The 21056-nt window shown below is 51.0% G+C and overlaps 1 protein-coding gene across 2 annotated transcripts; it reads right to left on the bottom strand.

Annotated features, from left to right (window-relative positions):
- Nucleotides 1–2614: 2614 nt before the first annotated feature.
- Nucleotides 2615–19176, bottom strand: LOC103191519 (MOB kinase activator 2). Of its 2 annotated transcripts, none has more exons than XM_042345013.1 (5): nucleotides 19115–19176; nucleotides 7756–7919; nucleotides 5679–5772; nucleotides 4964–5088; nucleotides 2615–4608 (listed from the first exon to the last, which is right to left on the bottom strand). In XM_042345013.1, the coding sequence occupies exons 1-5, from the start codon at nucleotides 19129–19131 to the stop codon at nucleotides 4340–4342; spliced, it is 669 nt and encodes a 222-aa protein (XP_042200947.1). In that variant the 5' UTR covers nucleotides 19132–19176; the 3' UTR covers nucleotides 2615–4339. The 2 variants fall into 2 exon arrangements, with proteins under 2 accessions (XP_042200947.1, XP_007910704.1); XM_007912513.2 differs by lacking the exon at nucleotides 19115–19176 and adding an exon at nucleotides 10556–10708.
- Between the last annotated feature and the right edge of the window lie 1880 nt (nucleotides 19177–21056).

Here is a 21056-nt window from a genome sequence, read left to right as displayed (position 1 = left end):
TCTCTTGTGAAATCTTCAGCGTCGTGGCGCGGCAGATGTGTTTAATGAGTCGTTTTATTTACCGAGTTGCTCTGGGAGTGGGTTAGAGGGGAGAGGTCAGAGCTTTGCAATTTCTGCTGCTTGTTCCAAGTGTTCGATTGGAAGATGTTACCGGTGATTTTTTTTTTGGGGGGGGGGGGTGGGGGGAAATACCTTTTTTTAACTGTTACTCTCTTTGCCTTATATCCGTTTGTATATAATATTTATTGAAACACAGAAGCACTGCTCTCTGACAAAGCTATATTATTCTACTAACCGAAACGGGAAAACTGGGAAAAATAAAATGGAGAACTGTCAAAAAAAAAAAGGTGCGTATGTCGTGTCTCTCCTTCTTTCTGGGAGAGGAGAGTCTCCTCCCAGAGACGTGGAACCCCTCGATCCAGAAGTCCAGCGCTGTCAGCCTTCAGCTGCGACGGTGGGGATGGGGTGGGATTGTTTGGTGCGTTCTTTTGACTCGAACTAACGACATTTACACCGCAGCGCCTTTCCTGTCGGGAGGACGTCCCAAGTCGTTGGACAGAGTACAGCATCTCAGATAATCGGGGGATCTGCACCCGAGTTGGTGGTTGGGATCAGGAGAGGGTGTGAAAGTACTTGTTTTTTTTTCCCAATTGGAGACGTAAAAGTGGGTGTTTTTTGGGGTTTTTTTTTTCCCCCCAAACTCGGGACCCAAGTTCTTTTTTCGACAATCAAACCGCACGAGAGAGAGAGAGAGAGAGAGAGAGGGGTAGAGTGTTAAAGATATTCTTTTTATTTTACATTTATCCTTTCTGTCAGATGCCGTGTTTAAATCGTCATAAAAAGTTATATTACACCCGTTAAGAGTCAGCTCCCGGTGAGTCAGCGAGTGAGGTGCGTGTGGGGGGGGGAATGAGGAGGGAGGGGGAAGTTTCGGGGGGGGGGGGGGGGGGGGTGAAAAACAGCAGCAAATTGGGAGCCACTCACCGAATCCCGGGAACGTTGGCTTCTCCAGCGATTTTCCCCATTGCCATCTTCAGTGGCCTTAATGGCGACTCTGCCCCTCTCTACCCCCACTGTGACAGCCGGCAGAGAAGCGAGTCACGTCTGAAGCAACCGATGAACCCCCCCAAAACCCCCACTGGGCTGCCTCCATCTCTCTCTTACCCTCTCTTCCCCCCCCCCCCCCCCCCAACCCCCAACACACACACACTCTTAACTCCTCACTCACCTCTTAAAGAGCAGCAATAGCTCACACACGATCTCTGGGAGTGCGGAGGTGGGGGCAATGGGGTATAGGGGATACTTGTGACCGTGGCAAATGTCCCCCCCCCCCCCGAGGGGGAAACTAGACACACGGTCTGTGGTGAGCAGTGAGCTGTTCTGCTCCTGCATTGCCCCCAGAGAGACGGAGACCTTACACCTCCTGTGGGGAGACCAGAGCTGCCGAGGGAAAGGGGTTGGGAGGGGGGGTATGTGGGGGGGAAACAGAGACCAGACCGGCTTCATCCTGGTCACCACCATCAGCTCAGTCTGTACAGCCCTGTGACACACACACATATACACACACACACACAGGCTCCCCACAGCCCTGTGTTGTGCACACACGCACACCCTTGTGGTACACACGCCAGTCACAGCCCTGTGTTGCACGCACACGCACACACACACACAGAGCCACACCAACACAACCACCGCATCACCGCCCCAGATGGGGCTCGTGTCCTGCCCTGGCCGAAGCAGGCCCCAAATTCCGCCTCGCCTTAGCCCACGGCACCAATTCTGGCTCAACATTTAAGCACTGTGAGGGTGGAAAACTCTTCAAAAACTCAAGCCCGGCTGGGAAGCCGCGGTGATTCAAACACGTCATGGAGGAAGAAATAGGAACATACCCTGAGCTCAGACCCAGACCCTCCGCTTCGCCAACTACTGCGCTCAGCTCTCTGCATCTTCTCTCTCTGCCCATCACACCTCTCTCTTTCCCTTTCACCCAAAGCTAAAGCTCACACTCACAGGGCTCCAACTCAGCAGAACAACTCAAGCCTTCACCCACCCAACCCACCCACCCCCCCACCCTCCTCTGATCTCCCTCAGAGACTGCTCAAAGCCAAGTGTTGACACACCAAATAAATAATAGCTTGTCCCAGAGAGAGACGCACACCATTTTGTATTAAGAATCCACTATTGGACCGCGTGTGAGGCCAGAGATGTTTCCTCAACGCGTTTGCGTAAGCGATCCTCCTTCGCAGAGCGCGTCAGAACCAAACAAGATGGTCATCCAATCTGCCTTTGATTTTAAAATAGCCCCAAGTCACCTCCAACATATCTGAGAGCATCCCAGGTTGGTGGGGGGGGGGGGGGGGGGGGGAAGGAAGTTACTGTTATTAATAATACTACTGCTACATAGCTCATCACCACGATGTTGGGGGTAACTGCTGGAGTCTCACCAGCTAAATAGCACAATAGCTTGGCCATTGATATCGCTGCGTGTCCAGCTACGACCACCCTCCCCGTTAAGTCAGTTAGGGCTTTGGCTGTGGGGTTAACAGGAGCTGAGGGGGAGGATTCTCTGCCCCCAGTGACTGGTCGGCCCTTCCAGGTCCTGCCGATGGGCCGGGCCGGGCTGAGCTGCCATCAGCAGTGAGTGCCCTGGGACACTGCGGACTGGCCGGGGCTCAGGAACTGGTCTAACGAGATTATACAGAGGGCTGCTTGATTCCGACCCTTTGCCTAACGTATCACCTTGGAGCCAGTTCAGCTGTGAGGAGACCCCATTTACCTCCCTCCTCCTCTCCCTCCCCCAGAAGGATTTAACAGGACATCAATTCCCAGGAACCCCGCTCCGGAAACAGGTGGACCAGTTGGCAGTCGCGCTTCTGTTTCCCGCCATCTCCTTCCCTGTTCGTACAACTCAGAAGGAATCCTGGTAAGGAACGCCGCAAACCAGAACACCCGTTGGCTTTCACTGGCTCAAAGGAGACGTGTAAGCCCTCCTCCCCCCACCCATCGCAAGCGAGAGAACTAAAGTGCAGGTTCAGTCGCAAGATGTATCTTATATATATATCTTATATATAAGATGTCACTGTGCTCTGCAGCGGAGAGAGGGAGAGTAGCAAGGTGGCCGTCACAGCCAAGAGCAATCCTGCCCTTGTGACGCCTACATGTCCTCAGGGCAAGGGGAAAGGAGGAAAGGGGGGTGTGTAGAGTAGCAGGAAACCTGGCGAGATACTGAGACACACCACTCTCAGTGCCCCAGTCTGGCTGAATGCAGAGCGAAGGAGGAACCTGGGGCCTTGTCACCATCTCGCGAGCCTCTTTGTATCAGTGAGCTTCACCGACGCGCTCGAGACAGTTACAGAACCCGTGATGCTCAAGTGACCCTTGTTTACACGTCAGCCCATGTTACGTCAAAGCTACCGGTGGAGAGGGCAGGGGAGGAGGTGCGTTAGTGGCAGCAAACCCGCACACACACACACACACGCACACACACACACACACAGAGGTCTGACGTTAAATAGAAACTCTTCACATTAGAGTGTGCACTCACACACACACACACACGCGTACACACACACAAACACCTCAAAGTATTTCACATTCTTTCTCATTCGAGCACTGTTCCATCGTGCTCTCTGTCCTGTCTCCCTGCCTCCCCCCCTCTCTCTCTCTCTCTCTCTCTGTGTGTTAAATCACAGTGATTCTGTGAAGGAGAACTGGTCAGACCACAGACCTTGGGGCATCTAGTTCAGAAGGAGATGACGGGGGTGAGTGGGGTGGGGGAGAATATAAAGAGAGGAAGGGGGAAAGGAGGGTGAGACTGGAGATGATGTGAGTGGAGCGGAGAGACTGGCAGGTAAGAACATTCTATTCCTTCGGAAGTGACAAGAGCAGGTGAGTATTGAGTGTGTGTGGGGTGGGGGGGTGGGGTAGGGGTGGGTGAGAGGGTGAGGGAGGAGAGAGCTCCTTTTCTCATGGGTGGAGGGTGCCCCACATTCCCCCTTCATGGCAGAGAGGGGAGGTGGGGGTGACAACGCCGAGAGTGCAGTATCTCATGAACACAGTTGGCTTAGATTGAGGCCCGCTCCCACCTTTCTCCCCACCTGCCTCCCCTCCTCCCTCCCCCAAAGCACACGAGGGCAGCAGCTCGTCGAAATCACCGATGAGGGCTACTTGGAATCATTGGTTTGGTTGGAGTGTCACTCATGGTGGCGGGGGTCAACGGGTTTCATTCTTTCCACTAAGAAAATAATTCTATGGGGTGGGGGAACGGGGTCTTGGGGGCGCAGGGGGTAGGGGAGGAGCAGGGATGGAGGAAAAGGGGGTGGGAGGGGGTGCCCAAAGCTCATCTGTGGTTCAGATTGTTCTGCGGGATGGGCGGGCTGTTGAGCAGAATGTCCGTCAAGTCCCTCATGATGGCCGTCTCCTTGGGGTCGATGAGGCTGAACTGCCGGACGAAGGTGAGGAAGTGGGCGTACAAGGTGTTGAGGTGCGGGTAGAGTTCGAGGGCAACCACCTCCTTGAAGTGGGCGCAGTAGATGTGAGCCAGGACGTGGAACAGGAAGCGGCTGATCTTCTGAACCAGCGTGTCGAAGGAGCTCGGAAATGCCTTTCCTGTTGATGAAGAAAGGAAGCAAAATTATTATTTTTTCTTGACGAGAGCTTTCTCTCACCAAAACATCTCAAACCGCTTCACAGCAATAATAATAATATAATAAGCACTTCATCTTCAAGCACTTCAGAGAATATAACAATAATAATCCTTTTATTTGATTATTATTATTATTGATTATAGCGCCTTATCACATCAGTGATAAGTCTCAAAGCGCTTCACAGAATGTACTGTAAAGTGAATTGACTGTACAGTTTCTGGCAGAAACGCGGCAGCAATGGCACACAGCAGCGTCCCCACAAACAGCCGTGGATTGAGCGACCAAGTGATTATTACTTTAATAATATTATTACTCACCATATTTAGTGGGGAAGATTTCCTCGTCGGTCAACAGTTTCTGGATGTGCGTCATCACCAGGTCGATGTACTGTGGGGCGGTGCACTTAATCTTCTTCCCTCGCTCGTCCGTCCAGAAGTACTGACTGTTCAAACAAGACACAGACGGCAGGAGGGAATTAACACATGGAACAGAGAGCACTCACACACACGGAGGGGGAAAAAGGACAGGAGTACACACCAGGGAAGGATGAAGTGCTCCAAGACACTCCACTATACAAAGGGGCAACGTATAAAAGTGGTCGATGTTTGGGCTTGATTGCTCACTGGGTAAATCCACCCGGTAAGGCATCATCCTCCCTCCTTCCTTAACAAATAATAAGAGTATTCCTTGCATTTGACCAAGCGCCTTATCACGTCTTCGAGACGTCTCAAAGGGCTTCACAGGATGCACTGTATAGTGTAGTGGGCGAAACTCGGCAGCCAATTGCGCACAGCAGTTTCCCCACAACAGTCGTGGTTTGAAGTGACCAAATTATTATTATAATTATTAATTTTTTTCAAGGGATTATTACCCCCGGAAAATGAACCGCCGATCGACTAACAACCGGGTTCCTACTTACTGCTGGTTAAACAGAGGCGTGTGCGTGGAGCAAACTGGTCCTTGGCAGCCGGAAGGCTGCTCCCCCCACCCCACCCACTCCCCCCCGGGGTAAAGTAAGGGTAGAGTGCTCACGTGTTACACGCAGTCATCACGGGACATGTCTCCGCCGTGCAGAACTCTGAGATGGCGCTGTACTGCAGGTTTATGTGGTTGAAGAACGTCATTGCTGTCGAAACAAACAAACAACCCCAAAAAATAACCAACACTTTCTCAGATTCGCTCCAAACTGCAAGAGAGCCTCTTGGTACAGCAAGCTCCCTCTCAATGACCTGAAAGACAACCTATGGGTGAGACTTGTGCCCCCTAGCTCCTGTCTGCCTGATTCAGACGGACTTTCAGGTGTCTGTGGTGCCATCGCCATTTCCTCAAAGGGACGCCTGTCTCGAAGCGCTTCACAGAATATACTGCGAAGCGGAGTGACTGTATTTTGTGGGTGAAAATCAGCAGCCAATTGCACACAGCAGCGTCCCGCAAACAGTCGTGGATTGAGTCACCAAATTATTTTTATGAAGGGATTGTTACCTCCGGAAAGCGATCGTCCAATTGACTTAACAACCAGGTTCCTACTTACTGCCAAGTAAACAGAGGCATTGCGTGAGCAAGGAAACTTGCCTAATGTTTTACTCTGCCCAGGAATTGAACCTGGGTCCTCTCGCTTGCGAGGTGAGTGCTCTATCCACTTCGCTACTGGACTCCAAGTCTACCTAAGCTTCCTATCATAGATATTAATCATCCATGGACATTCTCTTGAGACTGCACAGGGGTCTACTGAGCAACTGTCCACTCCCAAAATGGGTTTTCAAGAGGCAAAGCTATGGCAGGATTTAGTTAGTCAGACCATATCGCTCACGAGAATGTTAATTGAAATTATAATAATAATAATAATCTTTGCATTTGATATAGCGCTTTTCACGTCGGGAGGACGTCCCAAAGCGCTTCACAGAACACACTGTAAAGTGAATTGACTGTATATTTGTGGGCGAACGCGGCAGCCAATTGCGCACAGCAATGTCCCACAAACAGTCGTGGATTGAAAATGACCAATTTATTATTGTTTTTGGTTTTGAAGGGATTATTATTAGGCTCTGTGTGGAGTAAGGAAACTTGCCCGAGGTTTCGCCCTCTGCCTGGAATTGAACTCAGGTCTCTCACTTGCAAAGCGAGTGCTCTAACCACTGAGCTACAGGACTCCACGTCCTGTTACATCTGCCCGTGGTGAAGGAGGTAAATAGACAAGTCTTTATGGAGTGTAACAGCAATGACTTATGGTGGGCAGAATGGGGAATCAATACACCCACGATAAAAACAAACTGCACTTGGACAGATTGACTGTGGTATGGACAGCAGCCAGCCGGGCAGCTCACAGGAGCGAGGTTGGCTGGTCTTTGCTCCGTCGGCGAACGTGCTTTGTCACTCACGTTATACACCAAACTGATTGATTTTCTGGGGATCAGCCGGGTGTCTGACGCACACGGAAACCCATCACCGTAAGAGATAGATTGTTGGAATGGAAAGCGCACCCTCTCTCTCTCCCTGGAGGGATGTCTCCTGCTTACCTAATGCCAGAGAACATTAGGAGGATACTGGGAAGGTTACTCCCTCCTGTTGGAGGACGAGCTATTGGGAAGGTTACACACTCCTGTTGGAGGAGCTATTGGGAAGGTTACTCCCTGTTGGAGGAGGAGCTATTGGGAAGGTTACTCCCTGTTGGAGGAGGAGCTATTGGGAAGGTTACTCCCTGTTGGAGGAGGAGCTATTGGGAAGGTTACTCCCTGTTGGAGGAGGAGCTATTGGGAAGGTTACTCTCTGTTGGAGGAGGAGCTATTGGGAAGGTTACTCTCTGTTAGAGGTGGAGCTATTGGGAAGGTTACTCCCTGTTGGAGGAGGAGCTATTGGGAATGTTACTCACTGTTGGGAGGAGGAGCTATTGGGAAGGTTACTCACTGTTGGGAGGAGGAGCTATTGGGAAGGTTACTCACTGTTGGAGGAGGAGCTATTGGGAATGTTATTCACTGTTGGAGGAGGAGCTATTGGGAAGGTTACTCACTGTTGGAGGAGGAATTATTGGGAAGGTTACTCACTGTTGGAGGAGGAGCTACTGGGAAGGTTACTCACTGTTGGAGGAGGAGCTATTGGGAATGTCACTCACTGTTGTTGGCGAGCCATTCGTTCTGGTCGATCTCGCTGGGCAGTGCCACGAGCAGCGGCAGGTCCACATCGGAGACACGTGCTGCCGTATACTCCACCTCCATGTACAGCTTCTTCTCCTCCGGGCACGGAGGCTTCTCGTCCAGCTTTGATTTGGCAGTCTTCCTGAGAGAAAAACAAAACCCGGCACCGGGTGGGGAGGGAGGGAGAGTGGGGGGGGGGGAGAGAGAGAGAGAGGCCTGTAATTCATAGCACCAAACGAGGCTATTCAGCAGATCATACCTGTGATAGCGCTCCATTCAATAGCGTGTACTTATATATGAACTATATATGATTGAGGGGAGAAGCCTCTTCCTCTATCCCTCCGCCTTGCCCCACCCTTCCCCATCTTCAGGTCGTGCCCCCCTCTGCCTCCCCTCGGCTCTGCCCCCTTCTGCCCCGACACTGTCAAGCGTCCTGGGACGCTACCCTGCCTCAGGAGCGCTGTGTGAATACAAGACCGGGTACGGACACAGAGCACTTAAACAGATGCACCGTTACAGGAGAGCGATTGCACTCCTCTGGCCTTTCTCGCTCCACTTTCATGACTGTTCTTTTCAAATACTTACACAGAGAACGCAACCGCAAGGAACTGAAACAGTCCCATTCTTCCCAACTAACATGTGCTTGCTCCCCACCCCCTACACCCCTCTATTCCCCCTCTCCCTCTATCCCCCTCTCCGCTCTTAAATACACTCATGCTTTTTTTCCTTCAACCATAGCATCCAGCAGCAAGCTCCGCGTTCCGACCCGTGTCTGCGGCTGAAATATTTCCCAATTCGCTTTCAAAACCAGTTAAGATTCTGGTCTAACTAGCAGTTTAATAGGGCGTTCCACATCCTAATGATCCGTGTGTGTGTGTGTGTGTGTGTGTGTGTGTGTGTGTGTGTGTGTGTGTGTAAGCGTGAGCAACAAATAATTAAACTTTGTTCCTTCACTGTGATGTTCTGGGTTTCCATTTACACCATGACCTTCTGCTTAGTCGTAATAAATTGGGGAACCAGACAAGGACTGAAGATGGAAGGAAACTGCACCCCAACATCCCACCCCACACCCTCCCACATAGGCTGAAAATTCCACTCGACCATCCTGCGTCGTAGAATTTAACACTCCTAATTCAGAAGCCAGTTTCATTTTGCCGACCTACACAGGCACGACACTTCACGGTGGAACCCTGCGAAACTCGGCGCCATCTTTTAATAATAATAATCCTCGCACTATGTCAGTCGAGACGTCTCAAAGCGCTTCACAGAATGTACTGTAAAGAGGGGAGCGACTGTGTATTTTGTGGGTGAACGTCGAAGGCAATTTCCTTAAGGCTTTGTGAGAATTTCAGGCTTCACAATGCCAAGGTGAGGCTTCGAGAGAGAGAGAGAGAGAGAGCGCGAGAGAGAGAAAGGAGCTTACAGTTTGTTGATACGGATGTGCGGAACCTGCCCCGGGCTGGTCCCTGGGTTGCTAGTTCAGACTTGCTTACATTCCGCAGTTAATTGCCGACTCTTTTGATTAGCTCGGGCACCACTTTGCCCCCACGCCGCAGCCTCGAAATGCTACCAAGCCACAGCATCTGGTTTGTACCTGTCGGGACAGGTACCTCAGGCGTCTACTTCACTGCTGCCACACTGCTCCGCGGCATCCCGAGGAAACCGCGGAAGACGGGGATGAAGAGCGCACGTCCTTTGTTCTTTTCAGAAGTCTCCAATAGAATAACATCCAGATTCAGATCAGATTCCTGGCGGTTTGTGAGGCGCTGCTGTGCACAGATTGACTGTTGCGTTTACCCACAAATACAGTGGCGACTGCAATTCACAGTGAAACCCGGTGAAGCTCCCGAGACGTTTCAAAGTGAGATCCCACAGCCCCCCATACAGATAGGTGACAGACACCCACCCAACCAACCAATATACCGGAGGATCCTTTGCTAGGCCACTCTCTTAAGTGGATCCTTAACATCCACATGAAGACAGACAGGACCTCAGTTTAACATCTCGTCTGCCTGACGAGACACTGACAACGTGCTCCCTCCGTGGCCCACAAAGTGCACAGTCAATCTACTTACTTCACTGTATATTCTGAGAAGCGATAAGGCGCTACATCAAATGCAAGGGTTATATTATAATTATTACTGCGTCGAAGCATCAATCAAAGATCAACTATAAGCCTGATGTGGGACTTGAAGTGAGAGTACTGCCAAATAATGCAGGCTGACGAGTATTTCAGTTAGCTTGTAGGTCTGTATAAGTTGCATTTCACACAATCTTGTGAACGCTTTACTGACGCAAAGCAACAGCAATGGACTATACACAGATGTGCACAGATGCATAGCCATAAACAGACAAATACAAATACATAGATTGGCAACCCCCCCCCCCCACCACCTTCTGATTTTTTTTTATTTGAGAAAAGCTCATTTTGAACTCACAAAGCACGAGAGTCACCGAGCAGCGCACCCTGATCAGAGCAGAGCAGCCCCAGAACCTCTCCCCCCCCCCCCGCCCGCCCTCCCACCATCGCCGTGGCTGGCCGGCCTGGTGTGGCAGACAGCGTACAAATAGCCCAGCTCAGAGAAGACAAAGAATTTGCCCATCGGGTCGGATGCTAGTGGACTGGGAGGGAGTTGGTGACAGAACCGGGCGCAGAGGTAACAGGAAGGACCTGTTGGGAGCTCACACCATGTGCTGGTGTCACCCCTCGCTCAGCGTCTCTGCGCACACACAAGAGATCCACACGAGATCCTCGCTCTCTCTCGCGCTCTCTCTTACCTTTTCTTGTAACCCAGTGCTTTGCCTACAGCCTGCAGAACCATCCTGCACTGCTCGAGAGCACCGCTCTTATCCCACTCAGGGGCCAGGATGTTGTGGAGCATATACACAACACACACACAACACACACACACAACACACACACACAACAGGCTGCACAAAAGGCTCGGAGAGAGGGATGGAGACAGAGAGAGAGAGAGAGAGAGAGTACGTCCCTCCTGCTCCACGCAGGAGCTGAGGATCTTCCTCAAACTAGTTTGACTGCATTTAATGTGCACTCATAGGAGGACTCACCAGCCCGTTCCAAGAGCAGCCAATGCGGGGGCAGACTGCCGCGGCTGCCACGACCACACGGGAGACCTTAGGGAACATCTGCAAAGTAGCTGAACCCATCACAAAGGATTCATTCCACCCACTGTTCCTGATCTCCTTAGGGACTGTGTGTAAAGAGACTAAACCAATAAAAAGCCACCGACAATACGCCATCAACAACGGTGGGACTTGCTCTCCTTGGCACTTTACACCCAAGTTAACCGAGATATCCTTGTTGCAATAGGATTCATTTTGGTTGTAAACTTAGGCAATCTGATAACTGTGATACGTCAGCCTGACTCGATGAGATGAGATGTTAACCCCGCAAGCCAAAGCCTTACTGGGATGGGTGGTCCTAGCTGGACAAACAGCGGGAAAGCTTGCCTGATAGGGCTCCCAATGGCAAGCTTTGGGGTTTTGGCCGGTAAGTCTCCAGAAATACTCCCAACGCACCATCAGGCCTTCAGCTACCCGATACCTTTGGAACTCCACCCCACAACCCCTTCACCTTGCTCCCTCTCTTGCCTCCTTCAAGGGCACGTCTCAAGACGCTCATATCCCACCATGCCTTCGATCACCCTCCTGCCCCCCCCCCCCCCCCTCGATCCCAATCCCCAGCTCGGGTCCAAATCCCTGACTGTCCAGCGCCCTGGGACGTCTCCCCCCAAAGTGAAAGGGGGCTGTGTAAATGTAATTTATTGTCGCCTTGGCTGACAATCCCATCCCAAAACTAAACCACTCATTCACTTCATGGCTATTTGTGTGTCGTCACTGCGTTCAAAGTTGACGACGTACAAAATACAGTCGCGTCACTTTACAGCAAATCCTGCGCAGTGCTTTGGGAACGTCCTCCCGGCGCGAAAGGCGCTGTATCAAACGCAAGGAATTGTTTTATAGCTGGTGTATCAAATGGAATAAACACAAACAAGTAGAGTCTCTGACCACCCAAGTATACCTCTCTTCACTGGGTATTTGGTGGTTGTCAGTCCAGACAAAAACATGCCTGATCACAAGACTTTCATCCTCGATCGTAGATTGCAACCATCAAAACCTCACACAGACTCTGGGCAAGTCAAGGCCTCACCCAAACACGTCACGGATGGCCAGGCTGAGGATTGACACCGGGGGCCAGCAGTTTGAGAGCGCCCGCAAACACTTCTTTCAGGGACTTGGCTCGCAAAAGCACAGAGTTTAATTGAAAAGCCGAGCCTTTAAAAACTGGAAAAATTCAGCCCGAGGCAGGGGCTGAATCTGAAACAATGTGGGACTGAGGGTTTCCATAAGTGAAGCATTTGTTTTCATTTTCTTAATAAACACCTTTATTTGTTATAGCACCTTATCACGTCGTCGAGTCGTCTCAAAACGCTTCACAGGAAATATTGTAAAGTGGATTGACTGCATTTTGTAGGCGAACCAGGGCAGGCAATTAATTGCGCACAAGTGACCCAAAAACAATTGTGGATTCAGTGAAAATGTTTTTTTGAGGGATTATTACCCCCGGAAAGCAATCCACCCATCAATTAACAAGCGGATTCCTACTTACTGCTCGGTAAACAGAGGCGTGTGAAGTAAGGAAATTTGCCTATGGTTTTGCCCTGCCAAGGATTTGAATCCAGGTCCTCTCGCTTGTGAAGTGAGCTCACTAACCACGATGTTACAGGACTCCAAATTTCTTGCTATTTTAGCAAATAATCCCTGTATGTGATACAATGCCCATTACCTAGACTCAAATTTGCTGTGGAATGTAATAGTTGTGTATTTGAAGCCTTTGAGCCTTGTGAGGTCATGGAGCGTCAATTTGTCTGGAGGACACCTGATGGCCAGGACATCGGGAGCAACCAGTTTCTCTTTTCCAATAGTTTCTGGAGATCTTTAATGCCCAACTGAGCAGGCGGATGGGATTTACGTTTAACGTCTCACCTGAAGGACGGCAACACAACACACATACACAACTGTACTACCCGGGAGTGTCAGCCCGGACTGTGAGCTGGAAAGTCCCGCAAGGGCGCAGAGACGTGATTGCTTCCGAGTCGCTGGCAGACAGAGGGATTTTCCCTCGCCGATATGGAGGAGGGAGGCGCAACTGGTATTAGAAAATGCCTGTGGAGGAAGGAACAAAGGAGGGAGGAGAAGGGTAGATTTGCCCTCCCCGCGAGATTGAGAGGTTGAAAGTTATGCTGGAAACTGAAAAAAGAAAATGATCTCATTTGATCAAGCCACACAGAAACAAGTCTCGGCAGGTCTTGCTCCCAACCAAATTCCCAGCATTAACCCCGTGACTGCTCCGTTGGGGGAAGAGAGAGAAAAAAAAACAGAGAAGACAAATCCCACGGCTAAAAAAAAATTAAAAAGTTTATTCAGAGAGAAGAATAAGTTTTGCGTCCTTGTGCATTTTAGCCCAAACGATCCCAATGATGCATTGGACATCGGTCTAAGAGATTTTCTACAAAAGGGGAAGGCGATGGCAGGGGAATTGAAGGGTTAAAACAAATATAAAGCAAATCTAGTTGGTTACCGGTGGCTGCACCCAGAAGGGCTGGTTCTCTCTGTCTTTCCATTTAGATGGTTCCCCAGCATTTAAGCTAAATGTCCATCGCTTCTATTAATAATAATAATAATCCTCGCATTTGATATAGCGCTTTTCACGTCGGGAGGACGTCCCAAAGCGCTTCACAGAACACACTGTAAAGTGAATTGACTGTATATTTGTGGGCGAATTGAAGCAAATGATTCTGAAAACAAAGGAGAGAATGCCTGGGGACATTGTAAGCCTGGCTTCTGTCGTAGGCCACACGATGACTGAGAGATGGCTCGGTGCTGAGCGGTATCAAGGGTCTCATCATTGCCCATGCTCAAGGTAACCACCAGGAGACGCACATTACACTCAGCGTCTGGCAGACATTGTAAGCTGCCTCTCAAGTGTTAAAGCACTTCACAAAGAGGAAAATCAATCAATGAGTGGGGGAGGTGGGCGGAGGAGCGTTCGAGGAGATGTTGACCAAAGACAGACGCTTTTGAACCACTGGGTGTGAGAGTTCTGTAAGAGTTCTTGGGAAGCAGGAGTCTTGGCTGAAAGCTTGGCCACTGGAGTGGGGCAGAGGGAGTGAGAATGACCGGTACAACAAATCACACTTGTATAGTGCTGTTCATGTCGGAAAAAGCCCCAAATTGGGGATGGCAGAGGTAGGGCGGGGCAAGGAGGACGTTGAAATCCGCTGTTGGGCAATGAAGCCTGATCTAGGTTCCAATCACCAAAGGAAAGAAATTAGGGAGTGTCCATTCATGATTCCTCCTAACAGATCAGCGTCTGACCCCCGATCTAATGCTCATTCTGGATGGCCTCTCCTTTGATGAAGTATTATTTCCAAGCAGGGAGACAGAAGGGCAACCTCAAATGGTGTCTGAATCGATCCAGGTTAAAGCAATCTAAAGCAACCAAGGTCTTTTGTTTGCCAAATCCTACTGATGATGGTTTTGAACAAATTAATGACGATAGTGGGACATCCCCAAGATACCTGTGTGCAAATCACACAAACCCTGATCCAAACAGAGCTTTTCTTGGTAAATTAGTGTCTGAACTTGTAGATTCAGTCTATCGATTGTAAGTTAGCTGTAGGCACTTGCAATTGCACACATTTGCACTGACAAATAATAATGATCCTTTCATTTGCATAGTACAGCACCTTATCACATCGTTCATAGGTCTCAAAACGCTTCACAGAATATACTGTAAAGTGAAATGACTGGATGTTTTGTGGGTGAAACCCAGCAGCCATTGGCACACAGCAGTGTCCCACAAACAGTCGTGGATTGAGTGATCAATTTATTATTATTATTTTCGAAGGAATTATTATTAAATGAACCGCCAATCAACTAACATTTCACCCTGCCAGGAATTGAACCTAGGTCTCTCGCATGCGAGCTGAGTGATCTAACCACTGAGCTACAGGACTCCATATGGCCCATACCCATTTTCCAGCCTCCCTCCAGGATAGCACCTGTTCTCCTCCACATTAAATGCTTCGTACTGCGATTATATCAGATTTAAGAAGATCCACCCATCAGATTTCCATACTATTGACCAGAGGAACCGGCTCATCAGTTTTAAGCATCCGCTTGGTCAGTAATGCCCTTGCCTCCAAATCAGAGGGTTCGAGCCCCACACCAGGACTGTGAACTGTCCCAAGCCAAACTAAGGAACTGGATTACCAAGACAACCACAGAGAATCACCTTGATTCCAAGCCAATGCAGGCCAATGTAGAGTGAGGAAACTTGCCTCTAATCACGATGATACAGAACTCCAATTGGGATCATACATTTGAATATGACTTATGCAAAGTATGAGTTATATGAAACTTGCATAAGTTGCATCATATACGTACATTCATACACGTGAATACATAAATACTGAACTGACTGGTGACATTAAGGCAAGGTTTCTGAACCCATGTATATTAAAGCTATGGTACCCATTCTTTCCATTTACGGTGCATGGGCAGAAAACATGTACTGTACAATGAATGGCACAACCAAACAGGTTTCAATGGTATGATGCATTTCCTTGTTGTTCTTGAGGCAATCATTCAACGCCTATAGCTTCAAATAAAAATTGGAGACAATGCTCTTTTTCATTTCAGGATTTGCCTTGAATCTGGCACTTTTCCTGATAGCTCCTGGTCACCAATGTGCATTTAGTTGGGCAATCTGCATTGCAATCTCTTTTGGAGTAATGTTACGGGATCTTTAACATCCACTTGAACAGATGGGACCTTGGTTAAACATCGCATCAAAATGACGGCATCGCTGAGAATGCAACACGCTGCACAGAAGTGTCGGCCTAGACTATCCGATTCCCAGTCTCGACCTGGGGCTTAAACTCCACAACCCACTTGAACCCACAACCTTCTGACTCAGATAGGCAAGAGCGCTGCCACTGCCCCAGGCTGACACATGGTCTTTAGACAAATCTAAGCCTTCGTTAGGTGGAGATCAGAGCTTGATGAGCAGCATAAGTCAGCATACACAGGTTTACACATACAGCAAAAAAAACAAATGAGTGATGTGCAACCACAACCAAAACACATTACACAACTAGGCGTTTCCCACAACCTCATGACAACAGAGAATCTTTCATTCGTCGAGGCCATTGCCTTCAATCCCACCAGAGGCAGCCTTACACACACATTAGGGTGAACTCCTTCCCCCATTATCTTGGTGTCAGTTTGGCTCAGTCAGTCACTTTAAGAACATAAGCATCGCTGGACGAAAGAAGATTCAGATCCATCCAGTTCACCTTCCATCATCCTGGCAGTTGTATCCACGTGTCATGTCCCAAACTATACACTGTACCCCAAGATATTATTTCCTAAAACAAAGGAAATAACATCTTGGGACACAGTATATAATTTTGGACTTGCACATCTTCTTTGGAAGTCGCCTTTGGATCAGAAGCATAAAAATGAAGAAACATACAGCACAGAAGAAGGCTATTCAGCCAGAGATTATGGGGTTCAGGCCCCAGGTGAAGACTTGAGCTTACACTCTTGGCTGATGCTCCAATGCAGAACTGGGAGGCATATTGCTTTGGTTGAGATGGTAAACCGAAGCTCTTTCTTTGCCCGTACAGATGCACGTTACAACGTTATTAGAAAAGAGGAAGGAGATTCTTCTGGTATCTTAGTGAACCGATTTCCATATCAAGTGATTCACCTCATTGTTGTTTGTAGCACAACACCAACATGCATTTATATCACACCCATCAAGCGGTGAGGCATCTGATTGCTGATCAGTGGCGGAATTTGATGTCGAGCCAGAAAGAAACAAAAGGTGACCATAAGCATGGTCGAAGAGTAAGGTGCAATCTAAAGACAGGCAAAGATGGGTGATCCAGAGGCATTGAGTTCCAGAGATTCAGGGCAACATGGCTGAAACCATGGCCGCTGATGGTGGACTGGGATGTGAGCAGATTGAGAGACTAGGAGGTATTTGAGCATGAAGTGATTTATAGCTGAGGAGGATCTTAAAATTGATCTCTTCTGGGACAGGGAGCCAATGGAGTCTCGCAGGGACTGAGGTGTTGGGGGTGCGGGTGAGAATAGGGGCGGCAGCGTTTTAAATAATAATAATCCTTGCATTTGATACAATGCCTTATACATCTGAGACGTCCCAAACTGCTTCACTGAATATACCGTAAAGTGGATTGACCGTATATTTTGTGGGTGAAACACAGCAGCCATTTGCACACAAATCCCTGGAAAGGCTTTCACTATATAATTACACATCGGCAACGATTTGGATTTAAACCGACATGGGAATATCTCACAAGCTGCACGCTTCAATACATGTCTAAACAATACAATTGTGCAGCGAGCATTCAGACCAGCAAGAGAATAGAGTGCAGCGGTTTGACAGAGGGCGTCTGGTAAAACTAGGCTAACATTACTAATCTGCTTGCACGGATTCCCACACTGAGCCCAGATTACAGCACTGAATCGCTGGAAAAGAACAAGAATTTTCACTTATATAACACCTTTCACGTAAGGAAAATGTTTCCAATTGCTTTACGTAGACAGACAGGAGCCCGAGCTCGAAGGGAGATTGCCAGGAGATGACTGATGGCCGGGTGAGACAGATGGGCCTCCGGACTGGCTTTGAAAACAGTGGGAAGAGACGAAACGGAGAAAAAAGTTCCAGGGGTGGGGGTAAAGCAGCTGATAGTTCACCTGCTGATGATGGAGCGGAGTGGGTGGGTCACCAGATCAGTTTGGATGAAGGAGGCCCTTCGTCCCATCTTATCTCAACCCTCCAGAACTTCCGCCCTACCATCTGCCAATCAACAGCGTGAGTCTGGTCCGAATTAGGCCAGACACCCCGAAGACGATTAGAACACTAAATATTTTTGAAAAAGCATTTCACCGCGAGCAACCATCCGTCTCAACTTCCTTTTTTTTAAAAAAAAAAGAAACTCGAGTACATCAGCCATTTATGAAATCACAATGCACATTTACCGCAGTGACACGCCTGACCCGGTTGTGCCCTCCCCTCTCTACATAACCAAAGCAGTTTATAGTTCGATTTTCCCCGCCCCCCCCACCCGTCAAACAAAACATGGCTGCATTAACGCCAACAACAAAATTACGTTCGTATAGTGCCTTTCACATCGGGAGGACATCCCAAGGCGCTGGGCCATCAGTGTTTCAGAGCCGAGCTGAGTATCCTGGGTACGTTAAGGACACTCTTTTCCAAGGAAAACGAACCTAGCAGGGAATAGGCAGGTCTCGACCACCCTTCCAACAACATTTTATTTTGCAACAACTCACGCAGCGCCCCAGAGTAGTGGAGCGCGATGCCGAGTCTGCGGGACGTGACACAAGAGGAAGGTCTTCAGGCGTGAGCTGAAGATGGGGGGGGGGGGGCGGATAGGGCAAGGCGGTAGGCCTGAGGGTGAACGTTCCAGAGTTCCGGGTCGTAGTGGCTGAAAGCCCGTCCACCGACGATGGAACAGGGGGACAAGCGGGAGGCCAGAGTCAATCAATCAATCTCTCTGACGGGCAGTGAGTCAGAGAGATAGAGGGGTGCCAGGGATTTATGTGAAGGGATTTGCCACAGCCCAGGATTTGGACACTGAGCAAGTCTTGCCCCTCTTTTTCCCTCGAGGGTGTCAGCGGTGAGGCGGAGTGGTGACCGTCGCCCCCCCCCAAGACAAGGGGGGGCCCTTCGTTTCACCATTGGTGGCCTTCAGCCACTACGCCCCAATACTCTGGAACTCTCCCCCTCAATCCACCTTCAAATCCCAGCTAAGGGCCTTCCTTTTGTGATCTCCTCTGAAGCGCTGTGGGACGCGAACCACCCCCCACAAATGCAAGTTGTTGTTGTTGTTGATGTAGCAGAGTGGGGGTGGGGGGGGGCGGGAGGTGGGTGGGGGGTGTCTTCTCTTCCCTCATGACTTGCGTTGGGACTGATGGGACGGCGACGACGTGCTCCGCCCGAAAGGGGGCGCCACCACCACAACGCCGCCGCCGCGGTGCACGCCGGGAGTTGTAGTCCCCCCCCCTCAGCCGCCGCACGAGAGGAGGCGGCCGCGACGTCACCAGGGGGCGACTACAAGTCCCGGCGGGCACCGCACGCGCAGATAACCTCCCGGGCGGGCGGGAGCGCATATAAAATGAGAGAACAAGAGGCAAACGAGACCAGACCCCCCCCCCCGACCACCACCATCACCCCCTCAGATCCATAGTCGCACTCACCCCATTAACCAGTCCATGAGAGGGGCGCCGCTCCTTCCTCACGCGCGGAGGGGGGGGGGGGGCGGAGCCGGCCGGTGTGTGTGGGGGGGGGGGAGAGGCCTTCTAGTGAGTGGGGGGAGGGAGTGAGAGGGGGGGGGCAAAGAAACCTGAGAAGATGGCGAGGAAAAGCCTCTCACACACACACACACCACAACACAGGCTTCGAGGCCGCTTCACTCACTCACTCACTCACTCACCCCCCGCCGCCGCCCAGGCAGAGCCGGCGCCGAAGGTGGAGGAGAGCAGGCGGAGGGACAGGGAAAGAGCGGAGGAGCGGGCCCGCGGCATGAGTCATTTAGAACCGCCCGCTCGGCTGGGAGGGAGAGGGGGGGCTCGGGCTCGCAGCTCGCCGGAAGTAAACACGGGCGGCGCGGCGGTGCCCGGGCGCGGCGCGCCTTCTTTTATAGGCGGAGCTAACGTGACGTATGACGTGCGTGCGCGCGCGCCTTCATTTACAGGCGGAGCTGACGTGACGTGACGTGTGGCGTGAGCTCTCCTCCAGCTTCACTCCGATCACGTGACGGGGTGCCGGTCGGCGGAGCAGTGGGGGGGGGCAGGAGGGTGCGGCTGACGTAGCGCGAAGCCAGCGTGCGTGCGTGCGTGCGCGCTCCTCACGTGACGGGGGGGGGAACGGGAGGGGGCGTGGAGAGGGCCGGGAATGCAGTGGTTGACGTGAGCTGCGTGAAGCCGGAGTGTCCTCCTCCACGTGACGGGGGGGGGAGCAACTGATGGGTAGAGTGGTGGGGGTGGGGGGGGCAGTGGCACTTGATGGGTTTGGGTTGGGGACCGGTAACCACAATAACCGTTGCATTTGACGTAGCGCCTGATCGGGGCCGTCGAGACGTCTCAAAGGACACACTGTAAAGCGTAGTGACTGTGCATTTCGCGGGCGATTGCGATACCCGGAGCCAATCGCACCCAACGACGGCCCCACAAACAGTCGGGGATCGAGCCGCTAACATTTATTTGGGGGGAACCATTAATCCCGGGAAGCACTTTCCCCCCCAATCGTCTTAGCTACTTGCCGCTGGGTGGGGGGGGGTGGGGGTGGGGGGGGTGTGTGGGGGTGGGGGGGGGGAGGGGAAACGAGGAAACTTGCCCCCGTTCCCCCCCCCGGGACGGGAATCGAACCTGCGTTTGGTACAGTGCCGTGTCACGACCTTGGAGCACTCCCCTACAGTTAGTCCAGCGTAGTGACTGTGTGTTTTGCACAGGGGCGTCGTCGGCCGGGACACCGGGAGAGAGAGAGAGAGAGAGGGGGAAACGCCCTTCTCTTTTCCCAACAGCACCGTTGGTGGGGGCACAGACGTGGGAACCCGGATCTGATGTCTTCTCTGACAGTATATTGGGAGTGTCAGTCCGGGCGTTGAGCCCTGACGTAGGGGCTTGAACCCACAAGCGTCTGATCGAGAGGCCAGAAGGCGCTGTGGGTGCTACCGAGCAGATTGCCTGAGCGAGTGACCCACGAGCAACAACAACAACAACAACAAGATTCCATTTATAGAGCGCCTTTCACGTCAGGAGGACGTCCCAAGGCGCTGCACAGTTGGGTCATGACCCGAGCAGGGGGGAAATGGTCAGGGTGAGGGGAGGGAAGGGAGGGAGAGAGGAGGGGGGAAATGGTCAGGGTGAGGGGAGGGAAGGGAGGGAGCGAGGAGGAGGAAGAGAGTCGAGAGGGGAGCTGAAGGCACGGTCAAAGAGAAAAAGAGCAGGTCGGGGAGCGTTGGAATTTGTAGGGGAGAAACTTATCCTCTGGTGGAGAAAGAAACGGGCAACGTCATAGAGATCCACAAGAAAAAAAAGACTTTTATTTGACACGTGGAACGGCGGGAAAAGAAAGGCGCTAAAACCGTCGCTATAAATCAATATATTAACACTCGTCTTGAGCAGTGGTTTCTGCTCC

This window comes from Callorhinchus milii, unplaced genomic scaffold (assembly GCF_018977255.1).
Source record: "Callorhinchus milii isolate IMCB2004 unplaced genomic scaffold, IMCB_Cmil_1.0 Scaffold31, whole genome shotgun sequence".
NCBI lineage: Eukaryota > Metazoa > Chordata > Chondrichthyes > Chimaeriformes > Callorhinchidae > Callorhinchus > Callorhinchus milii.
This window is presented reverse-complemented; position numbering and strand designations above follow the sequence as displayed.